Source organism: Canis lupus, chromosome 22 (genome assembly GCF_003254725.2).
Source record: "Canis lupus dingo isolate Sandy chromosome 22, ASM325472v2, whole genome shotgun sequence".
Taxonomy (NCBI): domain Eukaryota; kingdom Metazoa; phylum Chordata; class Mammalia; order Carnivora; family Canidae; genus Canis; species Canis lupus.
In genome coordinates this window covers 5,450,849-5,477,890 of record NC_064264.1, presented here as the reverse complement: position 1 = coordinate 5,477,890, position 27,042 = coordinate 5,450,849, and the positions used below count along the sequence as shown (strand labels likewise).

The window sequence follows — 27,042 nt, the reverse complement described above, 5'->3', positions numbered from 1 at the left end:
TGTGTGGTGGCTTTGTGTTTCTGAATGAAGTGGCCTCAGTGGCTTTAGACTCTTGGCCCAAGTTTTCCATGATTAGACTTAAAAACACTGGCAACCCCCTTCATTGGCAAATCTTACCAGCTGGACCGCAGATGACTTCAGTATCTGGTAAAGGGGCCAACTCTTTCCCAAACTTTGTGTTAATAATCTAGGTAGCCCCTCGGATCTAGGTTAGTTCCCTTCCTATGGGCTCCATAGCCACCTCTTCCTGCCATAGCACTTAACCCTTCCATACGTGAAGCCTCTGCTTGCTTATTTCCCCTCACCCATGCTCCTCAAAAAAGGGTAAGGCGGCCCCAGATTGTGTCTATCTTGCTTGGTATTTTATCCCTGGCAGCTAGGACCTTGCTTGCTCATAAGTGCTCAAGCTATGCAAGGAACATTTATGCCTCCCTTAGGGTATAGGGCAGAAGGTGAGAGGCAGCCAGATGCCCACTGGAGAGCCCATCAAAGGATGCAAAATGGGAGAACGGTCCTTACGTTCACGTTTCTTCATAATCCAGAGGATCGTTTCCCTGTAGTTTCCAAAATTTTTCTTCAACCTAAAAGGAATGCGAATTACCTTTAAAAGCTGGGACTGACTCATGTTTATAGGTCATGCTACATGGTGTAGACAGTGCTAGAGCCTGCTGGGTGTTTCTCATAGTTGAAAAATCAGACCCCTGGCTCTGTGTTTGGACTCTGTTCTCCTTCCAGTCGGTACTCAGGAATAAAGGGACAGCACATGGTATTGACTCAGTGTTTGCTTCCTGGACTCCAAGCTGACACCTAAAGCCTTCAGAATGAATTCAACAAGGGTCATCTTGGGAGCTAGGGCAGGGCTGGGAGGTCCAAATGCAAGCTGGTTCGATGAGCTAAGCTCGCGCAGCTTGACCTTTCTATGGCTTGAGCATATCCCAGTGAAGGTTACATCTGGAAGTAGCTATGAGGAACAGCACCGTCGGTGACCTGGACAGAGTCACTCAAAGCCCGTCTACATTTAGTGGAAACATTTCCAATAATCCCATTCAAAATGACTTATCATGAAAGCCACACTGAAGTACAACTCTTCAAAATGATCAAGCCCTTACCCCCTTTGCATGTCAATATATAAGGAGAGTCATGTTGGGGCCTTGATGGCTTGGGCTATTTTACTTCCAAATAAGAGTGGTCTCCAGGGACCATTGTGCTTTCTGGTTCTCAGATCACAGCTTATTTAAAAGGGGATATGCTGGAAGGAGTGAGTTTCCCAGGCTTAATTGGATTTGAGAAGAAGGCCTTTAGACAGGCAGATTTTAAGTTCTCCGTTCAGATTCCTTGAGGAGAGTAGAATAAGTTAACCCCAAGTCACTCCAGAAAGCAAATACCTTTTGTTGGGAAGGGCTGAGCTGTTTTCCCTGTCAGGGAGTAGGTTTACTGTTTGCACTTTAGAAGCATGGTGGAACTCAATTGAGAATGAGCTCTTTATGGCCCATTTGTATCAAATGTTGTTTATCTACAGGCACTTTGAATGGAATTAAAGCAGTTATCTAGCCTGCCATCATTTGTGAAAGAGTAAGGACTGAATTAGTGGTGGGGTGAAACCTAACCTGCAGGTTGACAGCAGGATGCAGGAAGATACAAGAGTTAAATTCCAATGAAGGGACCCAGCCAGAAGGACCCAAAGCCCTTTTCGAAAGGTTCCTCTTTTTGCCTTTTGCCAACCTTTGCAAGTTGGTGGAATCCTTGCCAACTAGTTCCCTCAATGGAGGAGACTCTGAGATACACACTATTCTATTGATCAGCACCCAATAGATCAGCACATAGTAGATGCTCAGGAAATATTTGTTGAGTGCTGTCAGATTAGATCCCTTCCTATGGGGCTCCATAGGCTTCAATGGGATGGTCATAGGCCTCAATGGGATGGAATGGGTGGGGAAAATGTTACGTGTGAGGCCAGATAACTTACAGGGAAGTTACTTTGCATTTGTTTTTGTAGCTGTATAAGGGTCTGAAAGCTTGGGTAGTCTCTGTGTTTTGTTCTGTGTATCTTGCCTTCTTCTTTCCTAGAGAAGCCTCAGGGATCTCTGGCTCCAGGACTCTACTCAGCCCAAAGCAGAAGTTGCTGGCAGTCAACCTCTCTTCTTGGTTTTTGTGAAAGCTTCAACTCATCAAGAAGGTTATGCAGGGCACCCTGTGCCAACAGCCTGTTTCTTGGTGCCATTGTCAGAGTCTGCAGTAGACGTTTAGTAGGCCTTAACATGCTTGCTAAGGTTTCTGGTAGTTGAATACATGAAAATCCAGGTTTCCATGCATCACAGACTAGATGTACAAATGGAGTTCGGGAGCATTTTGTGACCTGGGACCATGACAGACGTGGTGCCAGCAAGTCTGCAGTAACCTTATTGTTCCCGACTTCAAATGGGGATTCTGGCCATGACTCCCAGGTCAGTGCAGCTCATGGCTTTTCCCACTCCAGGGAGTGTGGAGGAACATTAGCCTATGTTGAAGCTAGGGAGTTTTTTGGCAGATGCCTAGGATCTTAATCCCCCATTATCCCCTCTCTTAAAAGATTAGGGCTCTGAGCCTTGCCCCCCAGACTTCTGTAGAAGCTTATGGTCCCTCTAAGACTTTTCCTGCCCTGGATTTCCAACCTCTGTCACAGCTAGCGTTTGATACTATCCTGAAACTCCATGCATGTACATTTCCTTGCTCTTGACTTTTTGCAGCCAGATCATTCTGTTCACCTGCCCCCTGAGGTTGCCTTTGCTCATGTGCCTGCCCTTTGACTCAGGGGACCTGCCTGGCCCTGGCCTTGCTCTTTTCTCTATGGTGGCCCCACTTAGACTTCTCTGCTACTGCTGGCCTACCTGAGCCCACTGACCAATAGCTTGATCTTACCAGTCACTTACAGAATTCCTAGTTTCCTTCTGGTTTCACTCTCCAGAATCCCGGTCAGGGGGACATCAATATCCTCTTCCAGTTCTTTGCGAGCAGCCATTTCTTTGAGCATCGTCCTAAACACTGCCTGATAAGAACTGCTGAAAAGCTACAAAAGGAACAAAATGAAATACTCAGAAAAAGGGAATTAGTGGCTTACCAATTAAGTACTTTGCTGACTCTCAAAGGTGCCAGGTGAGATTTCAACATGCTATTAGAAAAACACAAACAGTGGGAATAATAGGGTGGCTAGCAAGAGTTATTTTAAAGAATATTTCCATTGTCTTCATACTCCTCACTCCACAATATGCACAAGGTTTGTTTGTTTTTTAACAGCAGTATGCCAAGAAATCTTTTCAGAGCATAAAACTACCCCCTTTCCAAATGTGGAGATGGTTATAGAACATAAAAATGCTTCCATGATTTAAGAGCATAACAGGCGTTCTGAGTTGCAGAAATGGCCAATGGCAGGACAGTTGCTTATTTCGTGGTTGTTTCATTGTGAAGGAAGGCAGTCTAAAGGAAAGTCTACAGGAAGCTATAGTCTACACTGTAGCACCTAGTGTGTTATAGAAGTGGACAGTTCTGTGTTTAGAGATTCTTCTAGAGTAATGATGTTGTAAGCTGCCTTTTTATTTTGTAAAATTGTGGTGCATTCTATCCCAAGTCTGTGATGCTAATAACCAGGACTGACTCATAGGTGGGTTCTCATGGGAGTTTCTCTTCTGGATCCCTTTGGACAGAAGGTGAAATTTGGCTTGATGTAAAACAAAACAAACCATGGAGCTTTCATGTTGCTCTGCTCACCTACAAGTTGAAGTTGTTACGGTTGTTATGGTGGTTGTTCAACAGCTGATCATGTATAGTATGCCATTAACTTATATGCCAGTGGAAGGCTGGCATATCCAAAGTTGCATGTGAGCTGGGACAAATAGAAGAAAACGGCTTGTATTTGGCTGGATTTTCTAGGTTGGGGGACAAGCTGGGTTGCCTCCTGTCTGGCTTGCCCAATTCCCAGCTGCTGCACACTGGTGTTAATTAAATGAGCAGGCTATTACATGGAGGTGGCTCTAACGTGGTGGGGCCTTGGTAAGCACACCAAAATCTAAGCCTATAAATGCCTCCTCATTATGAATCAAAACCTAGGGACAACCAATCATAAGCAGCCAATTAGGCTTTAAGTGATGGCCAATCAAAAATTGCCTTGCTGTGCTCTTTTATTTATAAAAGCCTCTCCCCAGCTCCTGCCAGTAGAGTGCCCCTTAATCACTTCTGATTGGTAATGCACAATTCAAATCAATATATGCTCAAGCTCTTAAAATGTTTTGTATGCCTTAGTTTATCTTTTAACACTGGATTCAGAGCTTCAGAGCAGGTTGAGGTTAAGGCTCATGGTACCAATATGTCTGCCTCTAAATTTCTTTTTTTTTTTTCTTTTTTAAAGATTTTATTTATTTGTTCATGAGAGACACACAGAGAGAGGCAGAGACATGGGCAGAGGGAGCCTGATGCAGGACTGGAATCCCCAGAACCCCGGGATCACGCCGTGAGCTGAAGGCAGATGCTCAATCACTGAGCCACCCAGGCGTCCCTCTAAATTTCTCATTGTTGACAGTTCTTCCCTTGGGGTGGAGAGACTTTCTGTTTAGGCCAGTGATCTCTCACCATCTCCTTTGTATTCTAAGTTTTGTTCACCAGAAGATATGGTGTTCACTGAGGTCCACCAGACCACACACCCCTTGGATGGGCCTCATTGAAGTTCTCGTCCCATCTAGGCTGTGCCACCCCACTGGATTTAGCCAGCACCCATAACATCTTTGAGGTTTGTCCCATTTGCTTCCCCTGCCTGTAGAGTAGAACTATCCTCCTCACCATAGTAGGTGTACTGAGTACACCAGTGATGAGTTTGCCATGCCCAAGACTTCTCCTGGGTGAATCTCTGGTTTTTACAACCAAAAGCATTTGCACAGCAATGTTTGTGATGCATGGGATGCCATGGAGATAAAACAAGCATGTATAGCAAAGGAGTTGAATTGTCAGAAGAACCGAAGTATAGGTTGATAGCTCCTATCCAAATAGAAGGACTTAGCTCCCTCTCTTTAGTTTGTAACCTGTTGGTTTCTGGTATTCCCCCAAAAAGGACTTCTGAAGTCCATGCAAACAAGTCTTTCAGCTGCAGGTACCATGTGGCATTTACTTCATTCTTTCTGTCCTGCTCTGACCCTGCTTGTCCACATCTGCCACCTATGTGTTGCTCTGAGTACTGCTTTCCAAGCTGTACAGCTGCCTATCATGAGAATGCCAGCATCTAGGCACGGAACCCTGGCAGTGTGCTGTGCACCAACCACACGGGTGCTGTCTCCCCTCTGCCTGTGACTGCAGCTCTGTCCAGCACAGTGAACCTCAGCTGACAGGCTGATGGGTTCTGAATAATTTAAGTTTCTAATTAAAACAATTCCTTTAGATTTCAGCTCTTGCTGAAAAGTCTTTCTAAAAGGCCTGAGCTTACTTTCCTGTCTTAGTAAATTCAATGAGGTGATTTTGAGTTCCAGAAATTGTTTTTCTCTCTTCAGTGTGATTTTTCAGTATTTGAAAAGCATTTCTTATTAGTATTATGTCTACAGAAGCAAGCGTGGACAGGAAGAAATTTAGGGCTAAATATGAACTGAGACCAGAAAATTTCCTGATTAAACAATTAAAAAAAAAACCCAAATACCTATTTTTTGAAAAGGTTTTTTTCTATTGTAAATTTAGAAAAAATATATCTGCTTAATTTTGAGTTCCAGGGACACAAGATTTCACTCTTGTGATTGTAGTTAGTACCTAGAATTCTGAGAAAGTTTCTTAGCTTTAATGGAAATGTTATATACTAATCTTTCTACCTATATTAACATATAAGTCTTAATGTAAGCTGACACAGGAAGTTAGAGCTACCAGGCTATAGTAGCGGTAAAATATTCATGCAGGGAAGACCATGTAACATACTGTGACTTCCCATCTCCTCTCAGGTTTTGGGGTCCACCCAGGGAAAGAACATCCAGTGATGCTCAGGGCTGGTTCTGTGCTCCTCTGCAGGTGGTGGCAGCAAGATGACAGATCTGGGGAGGGTCATCTGCTGCTAGTTGCTTGGTGTTTGCATGGCAGAGGCTGTTGACTAAAGTGTTTGTCTTGGGGTACCTAGGTGGCTCAGTCAGTTAGGTGTCTGCCTTTCCCTCAGGTCAGGATCCCAGGGTTTTGGGATCAAGCTCCAGGCCCAGCTCCCTGCTTCATGGGGATTCAGCTTCTCCCTCTCCCCCTGCTTTGTGCTTGCTCTCCATTTCTGTCAAATAAAAAATAATAATAATAAAGTGTCTGTCTTGCCAGGCTGCCCCAGCCCCATTCCTGGTTTTTTGGTTAGAGATAGCAGGCGTTTCTTGGGGCTTTGTGCTTGTTAGGGTTTCTGAGTTGTCTTTCAGCACTTCGTCACCAGGGATATATGAAGCAAAATGAAAACTCTGGGAACTAACCACCCTGTCATTCCTTGGGTCCTGAGGTTATTAGCCAGTCTGACTTCTGTCCACCTTTAAGAAGTTTCTTCCATTTGTCTTACATATAACGTCTAGGGTTTTAAGCTGTACTAAGTGGGAAGAGTACATCTAGTCCATCTTTCTAGAATTTAATTTCATTTTTATTGAGGGTTTCTACAAAGACTGACTTGCCTTGATATCTAGATAAATTAAATGTTTTGTGCTTTGCTGCCTTCAAAAGTCATCTGGAGGGTGTTTATATTACCAGCAGGGCTCTGAAAGTAGGGCCGTGGAATGCTACATTTGGCTTTCTTCTGACCCACTTTGATTTAATATGTGTCATTTAAACTTACTTCTGTTTTAAGAAAAACTCCCTTGGGCTGGGCTAATAATGGAGTGAAGTTATGAGTCCCTGCACTCTAGAGGCAGCTCCTGGATGGCTTTGGGCCGCCCTGCTTGAACATTTGGAGGAACATGGTCTTGAGTTTTTGACTTACCTTGTCATCTAAGCCCTCAGCTTCCAGTGAGTCAGTGGGCTCATTTAATAAATCGTCCCAAAAGCTCTCTTTAGTAACAAAATCCAAGACTTTTGATTTTGGAAGGCACAGCAGAAGGAAAGGCATTTGGAAAAAAGAACCATAACAAGAAACAGAAAAAGAAAACCAAAAGGAAATAGTTACAGCATTTATCCTTGATGATTTAAATAAAAAATGCATGCATGATTGGTAAGACTTGAAGTAAATTCACCAAATTACCCAAAATTCAACTTGGGGATATTAATAAGACAGGAATAAAAGGGTCCTGTTTCAGTGGCTGACTTGAGAAAAAGTGTGTTCCTGATGGATGGCAAAGGTTCATTTGACGAAGTGACATTTGAGTGGGTCCTGAATAAAGCAAAGCAATGAGCAAGTAGGCAGATATCTGGGAAAGAACATTCCTGGCAGGGGGTGAGGAGGTGCAAAGGCTGGTGGTGACAGTGGATGGGAGTGTGGTTGATACACTCGACAAACAGTATGCCTGGAAAGGAGTGAGTATGGAAGGTAGCAGGAGTGGCAATGAGGTGGGGTACAGGGCCAGCTCACAGAGCACCTTGTAGGTTGTGGGAAGGAGTTTTGGTTTTATTTTGGGAGAGATCTATTCTGAATGTGATTTTTCTCTCAGAAAGCCTGAGAAATATTTCTATCTCTTGCCAGTTTTGTAAAAAATTGCCGATTTCTGTACTTGCATATGATTCATAATTGCAAACTAAAGCATAATACATGTATTCTCAAGCCAGTGAGTTCATAAAAAGTCCTGAGAGCAAATGCCTTTGTTCTCAAGGTGAGCTACAGCCTGATGACTCTGGGCCGGGAGAGGGGCTTGGAGCCTTCAGTGTTGACGGGGTGCAAATTGAATCGAGGAATTGATAATTACAACTTGGGCCCCATCTCCTGCTCTCGGGAAGGTGTGACTCTTGAGGTGAGAGCTCAGAGGATGGGGTCTCACATGGTAATTGGGCCCCTGGGGAAATTTCTGCAGCCTGTTGTCTCAGCTTCAGGATGACAGCAGCCCCTTCAAGCTGGACCATCCAGAGAGCCCTTGAAAATCCATCAGGTTGGTGCAGGGCTAACTTATTCTGTCTGATTCTGTGTCTCTGGGGGTGGAGAAGAGACATTCTTCATGATCTCTGTACATGTTAACTTTGCACTTCTTCCCAATTTTGGTTCAGTAATAAAAAACTCTGTTGACAACACCACTCAGCTGGATCTGCCTTTACCCACACGGGGCTTAAGGGCCCTTCTGCCTGCAGACCCCCTACCCCAGCTTCAGTTATTTCTCACAGAAACCTGACACATCTGTGGTAGAGCCTGTGCTGGGAGAATTCGTAGCAATTCATTCTGCTAGTTCTCGCGTCCACACTGGAGTACTCAGAACTGACAAGGCTCCGGGGCCCTTTTCAGCTCGATTCCAAAAAACACTGTGTCCCCAGACTGCCTGCCATGGAAACAGCTGAGAAACGTTTTGAAAAATCGTTCAGGAATTCATTCGACAAGAATCCATGGGAATTCCAGCAAGCTCCTAGGAGGAAGCTCCTTTGTGGTTGTCACTGGAGAGGAGAGGGAGGATACTGGGAGAACGGGTCTGGACGGACTGATCGGCAGCATCTTCCCATGTAAGATTCTCGGAGTTCGTCCCTGCCCTAGATGGAGAACAAGAGTCTGGCTCTGGCCCTAAGAGCTTAGCAAATCCCCATCATTTGTGATTACCGTATTTTAATAGGCTTTATTGAATAATACATAGTTAATTTGAGGGAAACAAAACTAGATGTTTATCAAGGGAAGCAGGTGACCCGGCAGTCCTGAATCCTGAATAGCCACCGTTCAGAAGTGTTCGATTCAACGTAATAAATAACCTTATTAACATCAATGGGCACTGTCTACATGTCCAGACAAGCACAGGAAATACACAGTAAGAGCTGTAACTGGGGCTGAATGAGAAGGAAAAGCTTTCTGCCTAATTAACTTTTCCTTTGGGGATTTCTGTCACCTCTACCTTTGCTCTAGCGAGATCATTATCTTCCCCTGAAGTGCCTCTGTGGGAGGGTTTGTGCAGGCGGTGGGGGGAAGCTGCAAGCCTTTGAGTGGTGGCCCCTATGGGCCACTTGCAGCCTGTTGCGCAGCCCCTTGGCTCTCTGGTCCCCTCATCTGTGTAATGGGAACGATAAGACTCGTCTTCAGGGTGGCGGACCAGAGTGCTACTGTAAGTAAATGCCAGGCATACAGGATTCCCTAATGTAGAGTGTGTCTTCTCTGGATCTGATCAGGAACCAATCTTAACCAATCTTAATTTTTCTCTAACCAATCAGTTCCTCTCCTCTGATGGTTTTTCCTGATTTCAACATGTGTGTTTCATACCTGTGTGTATGAGACTCAATCCTCCCCTCTGCCCCCACCATGTTGAAAGACAAGAGATCATAGTCCCTAAATTGTTTTCTGATAGGAAGGGCCTGGTTAATTGTGGGGCTTTTGTTTTATGGAGTGGTAGGTATAAGATGAGATTCTAACCACCGTTGGGATTCTCTCCTGTCTCTCCTCTTCAGAGGGTTCAGCCAACCCCTCCTTAATAAAGGATTAAGTCTTTAGAGGTACCAGTTGTAGGGCCTCCAATTTATTCCCTACCAAGGTGCCATGATCAGTCTACTTGGAGGGGCCCATGCGTCCCAGTTGTGCTCTGCTGCCCAGACCTCAGGTAGCCCAGCAACTGACTGGACCTTCTGAAATGTGGGGTTCTCTATACCAGAGCTCTTGAGTACAGAGATGGACTTCTGGCCCAGGTCATTCTGTCTTGCTCCAAAGACTCTCTATTATCCTATCCTTCTTCAGGAAGGGACAGGGAAACCCATTCAAGTTCAGGAGCTGTGTGCCCAGCATGTCCCCAAGTCCTAGCAAAGAGTTGGTGGAAGCTGGACCAGCAAGGGACCCACCCTTCCGGGGCAACTACCCCCAGCCCAGGTCATTCCACAGAGAACAGGGATCTTCAGATATATTAGGTTGAGTGCTTACCATTTTCTTCCTCGTGAGATGTGTCAGGGATAACGTACACTGAAAAAGAATAGGAGCAATTATTAATAGGCTGTGTGTTATGGTGAACTTATCTGGACCTTTTGGTCCCCGAGGGAATCGATTTAAAAAGCATCTCCTAAACAGCTGGGTGAGATCATGTGTTTTGGGATACGTGGATTCCATAATCTTCAGCAGTTTGAGGCCTGTTGCTTACGCTCAACAAATATTGATTTCCCTCCCTCTGTTCATATTTCATCTTGCACATTAGAATTTAAGTTCTGAGAAGGTGTGATTTTTTTTTTAACTTGAGCTCCCGGAGGAACAGGTGTACAACATAGTGATTCAACAACTCTCTATATTCTGCTGTGCTCACCACAAGCATGGCTACCATCTGTCAGAGGGTATGATGGTTTCGTTCATCTTACATCCTACCTAGTATGCAGTAGGTATACAATAAATGTTGGTAGTGTCATGGAATAAACTGAGTATGGGTAACCTATTATCTTTCCTTCTAATTCCAGTGGTAAATACTTTTCCTCCCTATTCAAAATTCAATTTTAATTCAGATTGAAAAATACTTGCTCTTTGGGTCAGTTTCTTCCCTGAACCCTAAGCCTTTAGCCCTTGAAATAATGCCTTGGCCTCAGGCCTTAATTAAAATTAGTTTAGTTTAAAGGGGTCAAAAGAGGTCTCTCTTTGGCTGGGGGCATGCTAATTCTGTTTTTCTTACCTTCTCATGGATGGATCTGTACCTCCTGTAAGTCATTTAAAATCATCATAAAATAATAAAATTTAGATACCTTCTGAACCTGACTTTAAAGAAGATAGAGAGATTCTTGAGATTTCTTGTGCTTTCAGTCTTGATTTTGTAGGTGCTGTTAAAAGACAGAAGGTGGCCATTTAACAATTTTAAATTAGGGAGTTCATATCATTTAGGGCCTGAGGTTCTTCCTTGGTGCCCAAGGCTGATCAACAGAGGGGAAGTGCACTTTGGAGGGCACTATGGCCATATATTAGATGTGTCCCCTGCCTCCCTGATTCTTCTTTAGTTTTGCTGACTTATTCCAAGACTGCAGTAAACCAGAGGTTGGGAGATGTAGCCCCTCTGTGGCCATCTCCTCCACTCACCATGGGCCAGTTGGTGGATAGAGGATAGAGAGAATGGCTGGGGCTTGGTTGAGGGCGGTGGGTAGGGGAGAGGCAGATTTTAGAGCTCCAAGTAGCTCCGAGGCCACATGGAGACATTTATGGGGTATGCTCAACTCTATAGGAAGTGGGCATGTCTGCTCTTTTGTTGCTCAATGCAAAGTGTTCGGTGGTTGCTGGCTGGGAAACAAGGGGCTATCTAGCATAGATCCGCTAAGATACACCAGTGGGAGGCCACTGTATTTTTTGAGAACCTTTGTAAGTTCATGGGTACCATTATTTTGTCTTCTGCAGTATGGTAGTCCCTATTCCTTTCTGTACCTTCCCCCACCTCTCCCTCTTCCTGTCCCTAAACACATGTGCACACACGCGTATGTACCCACACACACCCTAGATATACTAATCTTGATAGCAGAGTGGCAGACCAGTGAGGAAACAGCAGAGGCAAACTGCTCCATCCACTCCCAGGGGTGGCAGGACTCAAGCCTGGTCTGAGGTGCCTCGATGAGAAGCTTCCAGCACACAGGCAGTGTCAGGGCCCGCTAGTTCTTTTTTTTTTTTTTTTTCTTTTTAGATTTTATTTATTTGAGAGAGAGAGAGAGAGAGAGGCAGAGACACAGGCAGAGGGAGAAGCAGGCTCCATGAAGGGAGCCCAATGTGGGACTTGATCCCAGAACTCCAGAATCATGCCCTGGACCAAAAGCAGGTGCTAAATCACTGAGCCATCCAGGGATCCGCTGGACCCACTAGTTCTTAAGCTGAAACTGAGCCCTGTGCAGACAAGGAGCTCTCTGGCTTTTAAGAAATCTCAACCTACAGTGGCATAGCTCTGACTGGTAGGAACTACTGCCTTTTTTTAGCATATTTTCCTGAAGGTGGACCTCTTCTAGCCCTTCAGGGCACATGCAGAGAGTCAGGTCTCATTTTTATGTGGCAGATCATCAGATATTTGAAGGCAATCCTATCTCAGAGCCACATGTCTTCTGGGCTTACCATCCCCCTTCACTTCAACAGTTCTGTGTTTGATGTGGTCTCCAGGTCCCCCTACAACCACTCTCCTCCAAGTCTGCTTTAAGCTGTCATGGAGTGTGGCAGCTCCAACACTGAACAGGTGTCCCAGGGCTGACGCTCCAGCATGAGCTAAAGCAGGACTGTCTTCTGTTTATGTAACCTTTTAATTATATTTGGTGATGTTAACGTTTCTCTCACATCAGTCATACCACTGACTTACTGAACTTATGGATGAGTCAAGGATCTACAACAAACAGGGCTTCCCCATCTTGTACTTTTCTACCCTATTATTTTTGTGGGCCCAAGAGCAGGACCTAATATAAGTTGGCATTATATTTTATCTAGCTGGTCCCAGTTCAATGTTTTCCTCCTGTCAGGATCTTTTAGAATCTTTTTTTTTAAATTTTTTTTATTTTTTAATTTATTTTTTATTGGTGTTCAATTTACTAACATACAGAATAACCCCCAGTGCCCGTCACCCATTCACTCCCACCCCCCGCCCTCCTCCCCTTGATCTTTTAGAATCTGATTACATTACTCCCATCAACCAACAGCTTCAGGTCATCTGCAAATATAAATATTCCTCCTACATCTCTGTCCAGGCCTATGATAAAATGTTGTGCCAGATGGAGCTCTGTAGTTTCCTAGTGGAAACTGGGTTAACTGATTTTTAAGCAGTCTCTTTGGGTGGTTATCCATCAGTTACCATTCTATAATCTTCCATTAGCATCCTCCTGATTTTTCTCTGTCTTGTCCACAGGAACATCAGGAAGCCTTTGAAAATGAAGTCCATTGTGGAATTTGAGCCTACTGGGTTATCACTGTTCCCTTATCTACTTTGTAAAACAAAACAAAACAACAACAACAACAACAAAAAAAACAGCTTAAAAGCCAATATCACTTGATTTGTTCTTATTGATCCTATGCTGGTTTCTTGTCATTCTGCTCTTAATATTTGTCCTGGATTGGTCACAGACTCATTCCCCAATTCCTCAGAAACTGTAAATGCAATTAAGCTATTCTTGGTCTATAGATAGTTTGGTGGATATTTTATCCAGGTCAGGACATAGCAGTTACTATTCCCTTTTGATTCTTTCACCAGTCTTTGGTTTCTGCTATTTCTTGCCTAATTTTGTTGCACCCATTTCAATCCGGAGGTCATTTTCCTCATAGCGAAGTCAAGTGAAGAATCTGGCTTTCTCTGAATCATTCCACCTCATTGTACCAAACAGTAACCTGTCTACCTTGATCTTCCTTTTGCCTCAATCATATCTTATTTATTTTATTTACTTAAAATATTTTATTTATGTATTTGAGAGAGAGAGAGAGAGAGAGTGTTAGAGTACACAAACAGAGGGAGAAGGAAAAGCAGACTCTGCTGAGCAGGGAGCCTGATGTGGGGCTTGATCCCAGGACCCTGGGATTATGACCTGAGCCAAAGGCAGACACTTAACTGACTGAGCTACCCAGGTCCCCTGCCCTAATCATATTTTATAAGGGCCCCTTCTTTTGTGGCTGCCTGCATGGTGGTGATGATGATGGTGGTGGTAGTGGTGGTGGTGCTGGCGGTGGTGGTGGCAGTGGCAATGACAAGGATGATCTTTCAGTAAGAATAAGTTTATCTTGGGCTTCAGTTCTTCTGACACTATTCCTTTTTTTTTTTTTTTTTTAAAGATTTTATTTAGAGAGAGTGTGCAAGCAGTGGGGGAGGAGGCAGACAGAGAGGGAGAGAGAGAGAACACCAAACAGACTCCTGGCTGAGCTTGGAATCTGCTGCAGGGCTAGATTTTACAATCCCGAGATTACAGCATGAGCCAAGATCAAGTGTCGGATGCTTAACTGACTGGGCCACCCAAGCACCCCTCTCCAGGCACTATTCTTTTTTTTTTTTTTTTTTTAAGATTTATTTATTCATGAGAGAGAGAGAGAGGCAGAGACACAGGCAGAGGGAGAAGCAGGCTCCCCACAGGGAGCCCGATGTGGGAGTTGATCAGGATCCCAGGATCACACCCTGAGCCAAAGACAAACGCTCAACCATTGAGCCACTCAGAGGTCCCTCCTGGCACTATTCTTAAGGTTTGAACCAGTTTCCTACATTTACCACAGGTAACTTTATCATTTTTTTTTTTAAACCTACACATATGATCTGAGTCCAGGCAGGAAACTGCACAAATGCTAGTTTGCACTTTTGGGAGTTTTCCAACAATCTTCTCCATCTGGCCAGGTAGCTCGAAGCAAACTTCTCCACTGACAGCACTGTGTCCCTCTATTTATCCTTACCCACATTTCTATATGGATAGTGTCTCTTTATGTACATATTTTTACCTACCTAGACTGTTTCTTGGGGGTAGGATACACCCTCTCATCACCATGTCTGATCTCAAATCAGATGAGGATTCAACAACAATTCTGCAAGTATTTAATATTTATAGGTTTACTATGTTCCAGGCACTAAGTCTTGAGGATTTTTATAGTCATGGGCATAAATACTCTGTGTTAGAACTTCTGCAGTTATGACCCTGCTCTGTGCCTGGATAGGTAGACGCCCAAGGCCATAAATAGTCTTTCTGGACCACATTCGGAACACTTCCTTACGTGGGTCATGAGGCATTTCTGGTGCCTTTAGCATTCTTTCCGTATCAGACCTACCACTCTTGGTAGGAATAGATTTCAAGGATTTATCTGGGTGTTTTTCAGTTCAAAGTCTTATTTGTTGAGAAGAACCCTGCCAAGTAAAATGCAGTTTCTGGCCCTCTGGGGTTGAACACTCCCATAATTTACAAATGCTTTAAAAATAGGAACCCAGTACCCATGAAATTCATCCTACACTTGAGGTTCTCTGGTTCACCAATGTTCTGGTTCACCAATGAATTCTCTGGGGGTCTTGTTAACAAGGCAGACAGGGATCCTGTAGGCTGGAAGGCTGCATCCTTATAGGCAACTGGGATAGGGTTGCACAGCAATATTAATGCCTACTCTCATCTCCACTGTTGCTCCTGCTCTCAACCCTCCCCAGCCAGCATTTTGGATTGCTTTTGCCTTGATTGTCTGCATTTCTCCAACAAGTGGATGGGTGGCTTTTGTCCTGGGCTGAAAGCAGATTCTTTTTTGCACCTGCCATGCTTGGGAATCCTCAGGGTTCTGCACTCCAGCTGCAAAAGGACTGGCTTTCTTCCATGGCATGGGCCCCATCCCCCCCCCCCCCCCACATAACATTTTCCCTATGTTTCCTTCCTCTTTTGTCTCTTGACGTGGTTTTGAGAACTTCTGCCTTCCTGGAGTGCCATCCTTCCTGCATTTTTCCTGCACCCCATCACTTCTCTAACAACTCTTTAACCCTCAGAAGCAAATATCTTTGTCATACATTTGCTGACCATTTTGTGGCCCAGACACAATCATGTACATATTATAGAAAAGTTTTGCCTATTATCAATGTTCTCCAAAGAGAGATTGCAAACCAAAGGCAGAAGGGGAAGAAAAACCTTGGTGAATTTTAGAGAATTGCTTGCCTTTCCTTGTGTTTCAATCTCTGCTGTACCCACCATCCTCTCACATAACTGCAGGAAGCTGGAGTGTGTCACTGACCAGGTCTTAGAGGCTCCAACACCGAGCACACCTTTGGTCCAGGCCACCCATGTCACCATATTTGATCAGTAGGTATTTCCTGTGGGTGGCTGGACTTTTACTAAGCACTAAACACGTTAGCTCTAAGGAATTCAGTACTAGGAAGACACTTAGCTGCAGAACATGCCCCTACAGACCAGATACACAGAATGCTTAAAATCCGAATTAGATACAGACATGACTAGCTCTGTAAATTAAGTTTCAGGACCAAAAGGATCATGAACGAACAGGTCAAATGAAACAATGACTGCAGGAGGCTCTGTCTCTGGAGGTGGGTTCACAGTGGTATGAATAGGCACTGTTGCCCCCCCCCCCCGCCCCCCTGCCCATTCAGCCTTCTTCCAACCCTTTTCTCCCCTCCCACATCCTTTCAAGCTTAGCATTGGCACTTTACAGGCTATTACCCAGTAAATGACTTTTAGAATCCTGCTTATGAATATTTAGATAAATGCTCAGATTTTTCCCAGCTGTCATGCTTATTGACTTTGAAATGGTTCCAGTTCTCAGGGCTCTGCCGGAGCACACATGTGGATGGAAGTCCCACATGAACTGATGTAAACCTATAAAACACTCCTCATCCTGAGCTGCCTGTGCCACTGAGCTCCTGGCTTGTGTGGGCCTGCCCTCTGCCTCTCTCCTCTCCCTCATAGGGTTTCTGGCTCCTAATTTCATTTAACCACGTTTGAGCTACAAAATATAGCAGGCACGGATGCAGGCGGAGAAGTGAGGTGTTGGGGGAATCTAATTTACTGCTGCCATGACTACAGATGTGAAATGAATCTGTGAACCCATGATGGATCAATCTCACGAAGGCGGGATTTAAATTATTAATAATGGCAAGAAATGCTGTTCAGTGTTCCATCCCAGGATCTTAGGGTGAGGGGACTTTGGGCTTAATTGGGTAGAGGATTAAGATTCTCAGCGCAATCTTGCCAAACTCTCTTGAGCATCTCCCAGTTGTGGCTACAAAAGTCCACACTACAGATGGTTTTGGCTGGTTCTGAATCAGGGCTGGCTTTGACTGCCTGCTGAGACAGAGTCCCACTGGCCAACGTCCACGTGATCATCTGGATAGAGCCCATCACCCCAAGGAACCAGTCTGTAATCTGGGAAGGTAATAGCCTGTGTCCCTGAGGGAAACAGGGCCTGTGTTCATATAGAACAAGAACAGGAAGACTAATGAAAAGGGAGGGAGAGCCTGAAAAAGGCATTTGCTTCAGCACTTTGCTGATGTTCTTTCTCTGAGGGGGTCCTGGGAGGGAGGAAGAGGGTAGCAGGGCTAGCAGAGGAGTTGAACTTCTTACCTAAAATACCACTTCAGACGGCACAGGAAGCAGGGTGCATCATTAGCATGATAGGTAGTGCTGGAACCACAATATTTCCCACGCATGGAATGCATTTCCCCCTCCAGCCCGCTGTGTGATGGCCCTCAGGATGCAGTCCCCCTTCCCCGACTTACTCTCATAGATCCATTCCGTCTGTGTGCTCTGGTTTTGCCAGGCCAGAAGTTCTCCATCTCGCTGTACGTATGAGGTAGAAGGTGTTGAGTCACTGTACAGAGACTCATAGGGAAGTTCAGAGGTGGAAGGAGGGACTGCAGAGAGGGTAGTCCCCTTAGAGGGGCCAGTCACTATGCTCCTGTCAGAGGGGAAGCACAGGGGCAGGTCAACTTCCAAAAGGGCCAGGTTAGGCACTCGGTGTGAGGACCTGCTGGGGAGGTGGGGTGGCTCCTCTCTGGCTTCTGCAGACGCTGCCCATCTCAGATGGTGAGTGTCCCAGGTTAGAAGGGACCATCTAGTAGATGATGGTAAATAGGTCTGTGTGCCATTCTGGGCAGCAGAGCCCCACACTGCCAACTGCTCCTTCATTTATAGTGAAAGGCTCTATGGATGCCATCAGAGGCCAATGGGCCCGGCTTCTATAAGTGGCAGTCCCATGTTCGGGAACATTCTCTGTCCTTCCTGGCTCATGACCCTGCCCATCCCAGTGGTCCTTCCTGCCTTACTGCTATCTCAATGGAAAAAATACAAAAGTAGATGCTGTAGCAGCTTAAAATCAAGCACGAAGATCTCTCCCCTCTAGTCTACCCACATACAAATACTGCCCATTACTGAGAAAGCTTTCCACAGGGCCTGACAACAGAACATTGGCTCTCAAGCAGAGGCCCTGCCATCTGGTAGCTTAGGATCAAAAGGGGACAACCCCAACACACTGACCCACACTGTATCCTTCCTCAGGAAGCTCTGGTTCTTAATTGGGGCAAGAAACTGTCATCCAAAGGGATGAGAAAGGTCTTGGGGTGTTTCAGTCCTGAAGTCATCTCATGTAAACTGGCTGAAATGGCAGGGACAAGCATAAGGAGGAATGCCCAGCACATAAACGGGCAATGACTATGGTTGGTAGAAAAAGTACACACTTTGGTGTCGAATGACTCGAGCTTAAATCTTGGCTCCAGTGCTATTGAGGAGTAACTGGGTAACCTACTTAATGTCTCTGCGCTTCAGTTTCTGTTCTTTCTGTTCATCATCCCTCCCTCACAGGTCCCCACCGGAGAGGACAGCGAGAGTGGGCAAGTGCACTGTTGGCTGCTGATGTTGTTACTGGAGATTCAGCAGTTTAGTGGCCCTTCAGAGACAGGCCTGTTCCCTGCCTGGGTCTGCATTCCCCCCATACAGAGAGGGACAGGGAGGGAGTGAGGGGCTATAGGCAGAGGCTGAGGGAGAGAAAAAGAGGCCGCTTGCTCTACCTGAGAGGCTCAGCATCAGGGGGAGTTACAGACAGATCTTGTTTCTCTTCCAGGGGACCCATGGAAGTGCCTGGCTCTGTGCAGCCTGTGGCTAGGGCACAGCAGCTGTGTTCTCAGGGTGCACCATTGAAAAGGGGCAATGGGATCAAGTGGCAAGATGGTAGATCCTAGATCAGGTGACCACAGGAATAAAGAACTAGGGAACACAGGTAGGCTCTTTAGGTGACTGTCGACTCTTGCCCTGTTCCAGGCCTCAGGGCCAGATCAGGGGACTCTCCTGGGCTTTATCCTTTTCCTGGGATAATGCCTGTCCTACCTCACTTACCAGGTGGTCACTGGGACCCAAAGAGGTAATGCAAGTCCTCGTGAAAGGACTTTGAGAAGTTAAAGCTGCCAAACACACCGAGTGATCATACCTAAGGTAATGGTGGGCTTATCTGCTCATTGCCATCTTCATGTACTACATTTACTCAGCATCCTCTCTGCCACACCTGCTCTGGGCTGAGACATGGTGAGGGCTTCTGGGGGCACCTATGGAAGCAGGACTAGGGTTCTGGCCTACCTGGGCCAAACACCAGCTCCCTGCTCCATCTGCAATGGAAGGGTGCAGGAGGAGCCACTAGATCCTAGATCCTGGGGAGATTGGATGGTTTCAGGCCTGCTTCGTCCGCTGTTTCAGAGTGGGGGACGGGCCTGGTGTGTGCCAGGGGGATCTTCAGGGCATGCGTGTAGAAGTGGGAAAGGGAGCCTTCCTGTTTATTAGGGACCCATGAAATGCTTGACCTGAACCTGCTTCCCTTTCCCTCCTCTGGCTTAACAAACAAATATGAGTGTAACACTTCTTGCCTAAAGTGGTTTGTGCAGGTTCAATCTCTCAGCAGCCTGTGTCAGGAAAGTCCAGGGCCTCTCTGAGCACCCGTAGCCCAGACCTGGACTCTAGGAGCCAAGCCAAAGAGCATGTGGCAGACACAGGTGAGGCCCCAGGGCCCCTCTGGTCCCTGTGAGTTCCTCGGTGACAGGAAAGCCACTCGAATAAAGGATTGAATGGGTGCCCATGTTTGGAATCATGATTCACGTTCTAGGCATGCTAAGTTGCCACACAGTGGTGTGGGTGGGGGGGGCAGAACCAGCAATAACAATGAAGTGTAGCACTTACTGAACATTCGTGTGTGCTAGCCACTGCTCTCAGTGAGCCCCGTGAGTTAATACCCATTTAATCTCAACCACTGCCTCATGAGGCTGAAGAAACCGGGAGATTATGTGATTGCCCTGTGGCACACAGCTGGCAGAGATTCAAACCCAAGCAGTCTGGCTCCGGGGTCCCTATTCTCAGTCACAGAATTTCCCGTGGTCACTCACACGTTCCTCAGTATGCTGTGGGTGTCAGTACCTGAGGTGAAGGGGACCTCCAAAGAGCCACCTCATCTTATCCACATTGCTGAGCCCCTAGGAGGGTGAAGTGTGGAGCTCAGGGGCCAGTGGAGAGCAGCCATGGGGGCCGGCCTCAGCCTCACCAGGTTGAAGGGTAGCCCTCAAATGGTAGCCTGTAGCTGCCCTGTGCTGCAGAGCAGGGATCTCATTCCTATTTCTCACTATAATGGAACTGGCCTCCTGCTTTCTTTGTATCTAGCATCAGCCCACTTCACCAGTGGATGCAAATGCCCTGCAGTCATCCTTTGGGGAGGGACTGTAGGGGATGAGACACAAAGATGAGGACTGTGAACACATAGTCCTTACAGGACTCAGGACTCAGGCGGGGGGCGGGGGGGGGGGCGGGTACTGCCCACCTTGGTTTCTACAGAGCTGAGCACATGGAAGGAAGCATTTATTTATTTATTCCATAGGTATGTTAGTGACCATCTTGCATGTACCAAGCCCTGTGGCAGTTTAATGAGTGCTCACTGAATGGTGACCTAGACCTTAGAAACATGCCTGAATAAGGAAGGTGGTGACTGTCTTTTGGGCATTCGTTCATCTGTCCCCCGAGGGCATGGCCACAAGCCCTTTGTTATCTCTCCCTGGTTGAGAACTTCTTTGCAGACTCAGATGGCTCCTGCCCTTTCATCTCTGTAGTTCTGGGTGCCCAGGACTTGGATATTGGGACCTGTCCCTCACCCTGTGATTAGCTGAGTGGTAGAGGGGGCAGTGGTGGACCCTTATGTGTGACTCTTGGAGATACCCACCCCTACCTGAATCCCTCCTTCCTCAAGGGGCCTGAACCCTGCACCTCCACCCCACCAGCCCCCCAATTCACTTGTCTTCAGGACTCCTAAGGCTCCTGAAGCATCATCCCTAAGCATGAATTTCCACCTGATTTATCCAAAAAGAAAACTATTACCTTGTGGTAAGATGAGGCAAAGTTTGGTATGAAGACATACTCTTGAATTCTGTTGGAAAAAGAACAGAAAGATAATATTGAAAAAAAAAGAAGGCATCTTTCTTCTATTTAAAAATATGTTGCTAAGTGTGTGATGCTGGATTTGTGGGGGTGAGGCCCCAGTTTATAGAATTCTTCTATTTTTACTTTTCATTAGTGTTGTCTTTCTTAATGGTTTCCTTTAGAAACTACAAGGTTAAATATTGTAAAGTCAATGAGAACTTAAGATAATTTTCATGAAATCATGGATTTTGGAAATTCAAGTTTGCTCTGTTAATTTTTGGGTTATCACAGAAGCTTCCTTCTGTCATAGATGAAAGGTATCTATATAGAAGAGGTGACTGAGGCTCAGAGGATATAAATTTTTATTTATTTTATTTTGTTTTTTTATTTTATTGGAGTTCAGTTTGCCAACATATAGCATAACACCCAGTGCTCCTCCCATCAAGTGCCCCCCTCAATGCCCATCACCCAGTCACCCCCACCCACCTCCCTTTCCACCATCCCTTGTTTGTTTCCCAGAGTTGAGGATCTAAATATTTTTTAATATTTATTTGTGTCATTTAATCACCCATTTACCTTGAATGATAGGAATTTCATGTACAATTGGGATAAAGTAGGCCATTAGTTCTAATAATAGAGACTGGCACAGTGGAAGTAGTAAAGACATGAAAACCAGAAATTGAAATTTGAAACTTAAATGTTCAACACTTATCCACAGTTTATCCATGAGACAGAATATATTGAGGAATATTACTTTGCTGTTAAAATGATGTCTACAAAAGTTAAGCAATACGGGGCAAATATTGAAGTCGCAATTTCTGTTACAAAAGTAAAATACCAACTTGTACATACAACATGTTTAAAACTATAAAAACAAAGCTACAGAACAAGGACCACCACCACCAATCAAACATGGAAAAAATAAGAGCAGGAAGGACAGAATAAAAATCACTAAAGACTGAATCAGCTTTATTTATATTTGAGTGTTGGTCAATGGTGTGATGTTTTTATACCTTCTGCTTTTCAAATTAACCATTAAAATGAGCAAAAGTAAATTTTCTTTTTATGTCATTCTCCTAAAATTAAAATATGCACACTATTTATTAAAAAGCCTGAACAAAGAAGGACAGGAGGAAGGAAAGAAGAAAAGAAAGAGGCGATTACAAGAGGGAGAAGGGAAGCCTGGGGAGACTGTTCTGGCTCCTCTCATGATTTTCTGTGATCTTGGCATAGTCATATACCCTCTCTCTGACTCCAGATTCTTCACCTGTGTCATGGGGATAAATAATGGCTGGGTGAATTTAAGGAGACACAAAGATCAGGGGCACCTGGGCGGCTCAGTGGTTGAGCATCTGCCTTAGGCTCAGGTCATGATCCCGGGGTCCTGGGATTGAGTCCCACATCGGGCTCCCCACAAGGAGCCTGCTTCTCCCTCTGCCTGTGTCTCTGCCTCTGTCTGTGTCTCACATGAATAAATAAATAAAATATTTAAAAAAAAAGAAGACAAAGATTGTGAAATATACAATACATGCCCTATGCCTTGGACTGTGCTCCTGACCTTCTGGGCAAGACACAGAAGATGATGAAGTTTGTTCAGGAGTGGAGTGGAGGCTGTGAGCGACTGGCCCCGGGGCTCAGCATCTCCCCCACCAGTTGTACTCAGGGCACACTAGTTGTGGAGCTCTGTCATCATCTGTGAAGTTTCCTGCCTGACAAACTGGCTGGCTCTCTCCCATCCATGCCTTATCAATATATTGCAAACGTTTCTTCTTAAATATGCAGAAAACTGCTAGATGCCCTGTTGGAAAGAGTTATTGCAGCAGCAACTCTCAATTGGAAATGGCAAAGGAGTTATAATAGCATTTAGGCCAAACAGCATTCGGAGCTGTGGAAGAGGAGGTTGCAAGGGTAAAGAAAATCAAATCCAGCATATTATGCATATCAAAATACTATTGAGCAAAAAACATTATAAATCAAAATTAATATCCTGTGATATCTCTATGACATTATTTGCCACAGAACAGAATTCATCTTTTAGAAGGTCTTGAGTTTAAAAAAAAAAACAAAACCCAAAAACTCAAAAGGGGCCTCAATATGGGGTGGTTTCATGTTCTGTGACAGCATGATAGTAACATAGATGGTACTTCCTTCTAGCACCTCCTCCCCATGTGAGATCAGAAGAGCATTTTTGCATCTTACACCATATGGTATAAGAGAGTTTTCAAAGCATTTTCAGTATGTTTTTGCATGTAAATATTGCAACCACACTGTGAAGAAAGGTATTTTTGTACATGGGGAAACTGATACTGAGAGAAAGTAAATGACATGCTCAAGGTCAAAGGCCTTGCCATGTGCTGGATCTTCTGACTCTTGACACCACAGTGTGGACACCCACATTTTACAAAACTTATCTGGAATCTCTCAGGGAGATTGCTCATATGGAGCTATTGATTATTCAGTGGTGATTGATGCTGCATTTATATTCAGGTTTCTTATCTAATTTTATTGGATTTCTCTACAAATCATGGGGAAAACATTTTTTCTTTGGAAAATGATTTCTTTAAAGAAGAGAAAGGGGGTTATAGGTTGCTAGTGTGACCCTATCCTGATTTGTCCCATGCAATAGGAGTCTCTTAAATTGAGCTGCCTGCTGAGTAGTTAGGTTGGGGGCACAGGTCCCTCCTATACCCCAGTTCATTGCATCTTTTTTTGTTACGTCCAATCCACAAATTGGGTGGGGTATGTGGTGATGGGAAGTGTAAACTACCCTTCACAAGTCAATGGTAGGGGAATCATAAAATACAATATAACAACAACAGTAATAACTAACGCTGGAAAGTCTTCGAATGCTATGTGCCTGTCATAGTCATAGTTTATAATGCTTTAGTATAATTTAATTCCTTTAATCTTCACAAATATCCTATAAGATATGTCTGTTGTTTCTAATTTATAGTTAAGGAAACCAGCATGCGGAGGAGTTAAGTGACTTGCCCAAGTTCCTTCCCTAATAAGTGGGAGAGAATTGACATTCGAACTCAAGACAGTTAAGCTCCAGAGAGAGGAAGGAAACAGTGTTCTTTGCGACAGACTCACATCTACCACCAAACAGACAAATAAATGGCACTCCTACTCCTCCATCCCCATCTGATGCTGTGGCCCACAATACTAGCCCCTCGTGGTGCTCTTTCCTGCTGAGCCCAAGTTGGCGCTCAGAATCTTTCTCCACATAGGGCTCCACCACTAGTCTCTAGCAATTAATCCATCAACCTGAGAGAAGGCCATTTGTCATTTCTAGGGCTCATTTTATAGGTGCCAATAAATTTATAAAAGGTGTTTCTAAAAATAAATGCAGGTGTGTGCACAAATATGTGCGTGTGCACACCCACGCGTGCAAATGTACCTGACTGTATGAAATAAATGAACTTGATTCAGTTTGCATGTACTGAGCATTTGCTATGGGTCAGGAAGGCACTCCTGTGCCAAGGCTAAACAAATCTCCTCTTAAAGGTATTGGCAAAATATTCCACATTAAGAAATCTTGATGTAAATTCTTTTGAAAAGTTCCAAATTCTGTTGTAGACCTCTTCTTAATTTAGCCTGTTTTGGGCAGTCTGGCTTGGTACCTTGGGTTTCATAGACCAAGACATTCTTCCATGTGTCTTTGAAGGCATTTTAGCATTCCTCTACAGTCTTTTCAGTGCCTCTCCAAATTTTGCTAGCAGGGCATTTATTTTCGAAGCTTTTTGCTTTATACACAGTTCCATTCACTTGACAGCATTGTATTTGTCCTACTGTAGTGGGTAATATATTTACAAAGGTCCAGTGCATACAGGGGACATGTTAAGAATGCTTGATTCATACTGTGCAAGAGAAATGGTCCAAATGCTATTTTTCAGAATTAGAATTAACACTTGGTATTTGAACAGCAGGAATATTAGGATTCTGAGTGGGACTTTCACAGCAGAGGCACACATGAAAGAGAGTTTCCCAGCAATAGAGGAATTACTTCTACAGTACCCTGACAAAACTTACATGAGGGTAGTAGGAATCTAGGATGGTGCATCTGATTTGAGGAGGGAGGTAAAGGCAAAAATGCCTGTGTGGCTGTTAAGAATACCCAGATGCAGGCTGTGTGATCAGACTGGGATTTAAAAATTCAAGCTGCCTGAGTTGCTCGCAGTTGGTAACAGAATCAGATCCAGGAAAATAATGTAGTCCTGTTTCTAGGTCAATATGAAGATGATGAAGATGACTTGGATTTGTAACTTCCTGAACCTGGTTGGATATGGCCATGTAGTCATGACAGCAAGAGAAAGCAGCACGGGGCCTAGGAGAAAGTGGGAGTCAGCCACCTTTAACAATAGCACAAGGGGTCCACTGCCAAATAATAAAACCCAACTGAAGGAAAAGGTGCCAGTCACGGAAACAGTATTGGGAAAATGTCAACCCCAGGGTGAGAGAAATAACTCTGAAGTTAAATACTCATATACAATGCCTTCCTGGGGCCGAGTGGGTGCTCCAAGCAGCATACTAGTGTCTGTTGACCTAGCAATAGATTTTGGAATGTATTCTAGGAAATAATTAGAAGTCATTGATAAAATCTAGCTCTAAGGATGTTTATCAAAGTGCTGTTTGAAAAAGTAACAAAAAAATCAGAAGCAATGAACAATTGATAATAATCAGGAATCAATTAAAAATACCACCGCTTGAAAATACAATTCAGTGTGATGTAGCTATGAAAATGATTTGCAGAAAATATACTAATGTGAAATGTATTCATATAAGTATGAATACTTATATATATTCATGTAAATATTTAATATAAGTATTAAATTATCTGTTATTATCAGATTACCTGCTTTTTACAGTATATTTATTATCTGTTACCTGCTTTTTACAGTATATTTATTTGTAATTATATATATATAAAGCATAATATTCCTTAAAAATTAGGTGACACACTTTTTTATTAAAAAAATTTTTTTTTAAGATTTTATTTGAGAGATAGAGCATGGGGGCGGGGAGCAGCCAAGGGAGAGGGATAAGCAGACTCCCTGCTGAGCAAGGAGCTAGATGTGAGGCTCCATCTGAGGACCCTGGGATCATGACCTGAGCTGAAGGCAGACGCTTAACCTACTGAGCCACCCAGGTGCCCTGTGACACACATTTTATAAAGTCTGGGGAAGATAAACCAAAGTGTGAAAGTGATTATTCCCCTACGGATGGTAGTGATTTTTTGCTTTCTTCGTTTTTCTTATATATAGTTTCTCAGACATCCACAATAAATATGAATTACTTGTGGAATAAGGAAAAAACACACAATATAGGATATATTTTGTTTATGAATAGGGGCCTTATCTTATGTTCATCAAGCCTGTCTGCTCTGACGGTACCATGCTTGGGGGCACGGCCATGGAGGCCAGGAAGAGACCTGGGTCAAGAATGAGTGTGCCTGCCTGTCAGCACCGTGGGTGGGGCTGACAGACTGATCTGTGCTCTCTCCCAAGTCTGATCTTTTATCCTGGGTGTGTGGTGAACCAGAGTTGCTATCTTTTAGGAGGCCCTCTTCTGAATGTCCCCTCCCTGATACTCTTCTTCATACACATACTCTTCCTTTCAGATACTTCCCCCTCGTCCAGATACTCACCATCTTCTAGATACTTTTCAAGCAGAAACTCGTTTTCTTCCAGAAACTTTTTCTCTTGTAGATGCTTTCTCTCCTTCAGATACTCTGATTCATACAGATATGTGTTCCCTTCCAGAAACTTTTCCTCTTCCAGGTACTCGTCTTCCTCTAGAAGGATTTCCTCTTCCAGATACTCACCGTCTTCCAGGTACTCATTGTCTTCAGGAGAGAGAGATTTTCTCTCTGAATTCTCGTCTTCCTCTTTATCTTCTTCCTCTGAAGATAAGGTCTGTGTGGAATATTGGGATGTTGAAGGTTCATAGGGAGGGGATGTTTCTCTTGATGATGGATTGTTTTCAGCAGACATGCTGGGGCAGCATTGAGCCAATGAGACCCCTCAGCAAGCAGTGGGCAGTTGCTTTACCATCCTGGTAACCAAGAAAGGAATAAAATCCCATTAGTCAGTAATTGCCTACTGCATGTTGATTTAAATACATTTTTGTTCACTCATTTTATTCCACAGT

The 27,042-nt window shown here is 44.5% G+C and overlaps 2 protein-coding genes across 18 annotated transcripts in view; one reads left to right on the top strand and one right to left on the bottom strand.

Annotated features, from left to right (window-relative positions):
* CBY2 (chibby family member 2) overlaps positions 1 to 27,042 on the top strand; it is a 102,891-nt gene that overhangs the window by 17,569 nt on the left and 58,280 nt on the right. The gene's annotated exons all lie outside the window — the stretch shown is intronic.
* ERICH6B (glutamate rich 6B) overlaps positions 1 to 27,042 on the bottom strand; it is a 56,167-nt gene that overhangs the window by 16,167 nt on the left and 12,958 nt on the right. For 13 of the 14 annotated variants that reach the window (XR_003147948.2, XM_025478257.2, XM_025478262.2 and 10 more), the window contains 8 exons: positions 26,540 to 26,946; positions 20,851 to 20,899; positions 17,226 to 17,404; positions 10,786 to 10,860; positions 9,986 to 10,024; positions 6,941 to 7,029; positions 2,910 to 3,046; positions 520 to 581 (listed from right to left, as the gene is read on the bottom strand). Coding sequence is in view for 13 of the 14 variants with exons in the window: in XM_025478257.2 (XP_025334042.1) it covers positions 520 to 581; positions 2,910 to 3,046; positions 6,941 to 7,029; positions 9,986 to 10,024; positions 10,786 to 10,860; positions 17,226 to 17,404; positions 20,851 to 20,899; positions 26,540 to 26,885 (976 nt within the window). In the remaining variant the exon portion in view is untranslated. Of the gene's footprint in view, positions 1 to 519; positions 582 to 2,909; positions 3,047 to 6,940; positions 7,030 to 9,985; positions 10,025 to 10,785; positions 10,861 to 17,225; positions 17,405 to 20,850; positions 20,900 to 24,924; positions 25,108 to 26,539; positions 26,947 to 27,042 lie in introns of those variants that run through there. The other variant, XM_025478266.3, reaches the window with a different exon arrangement.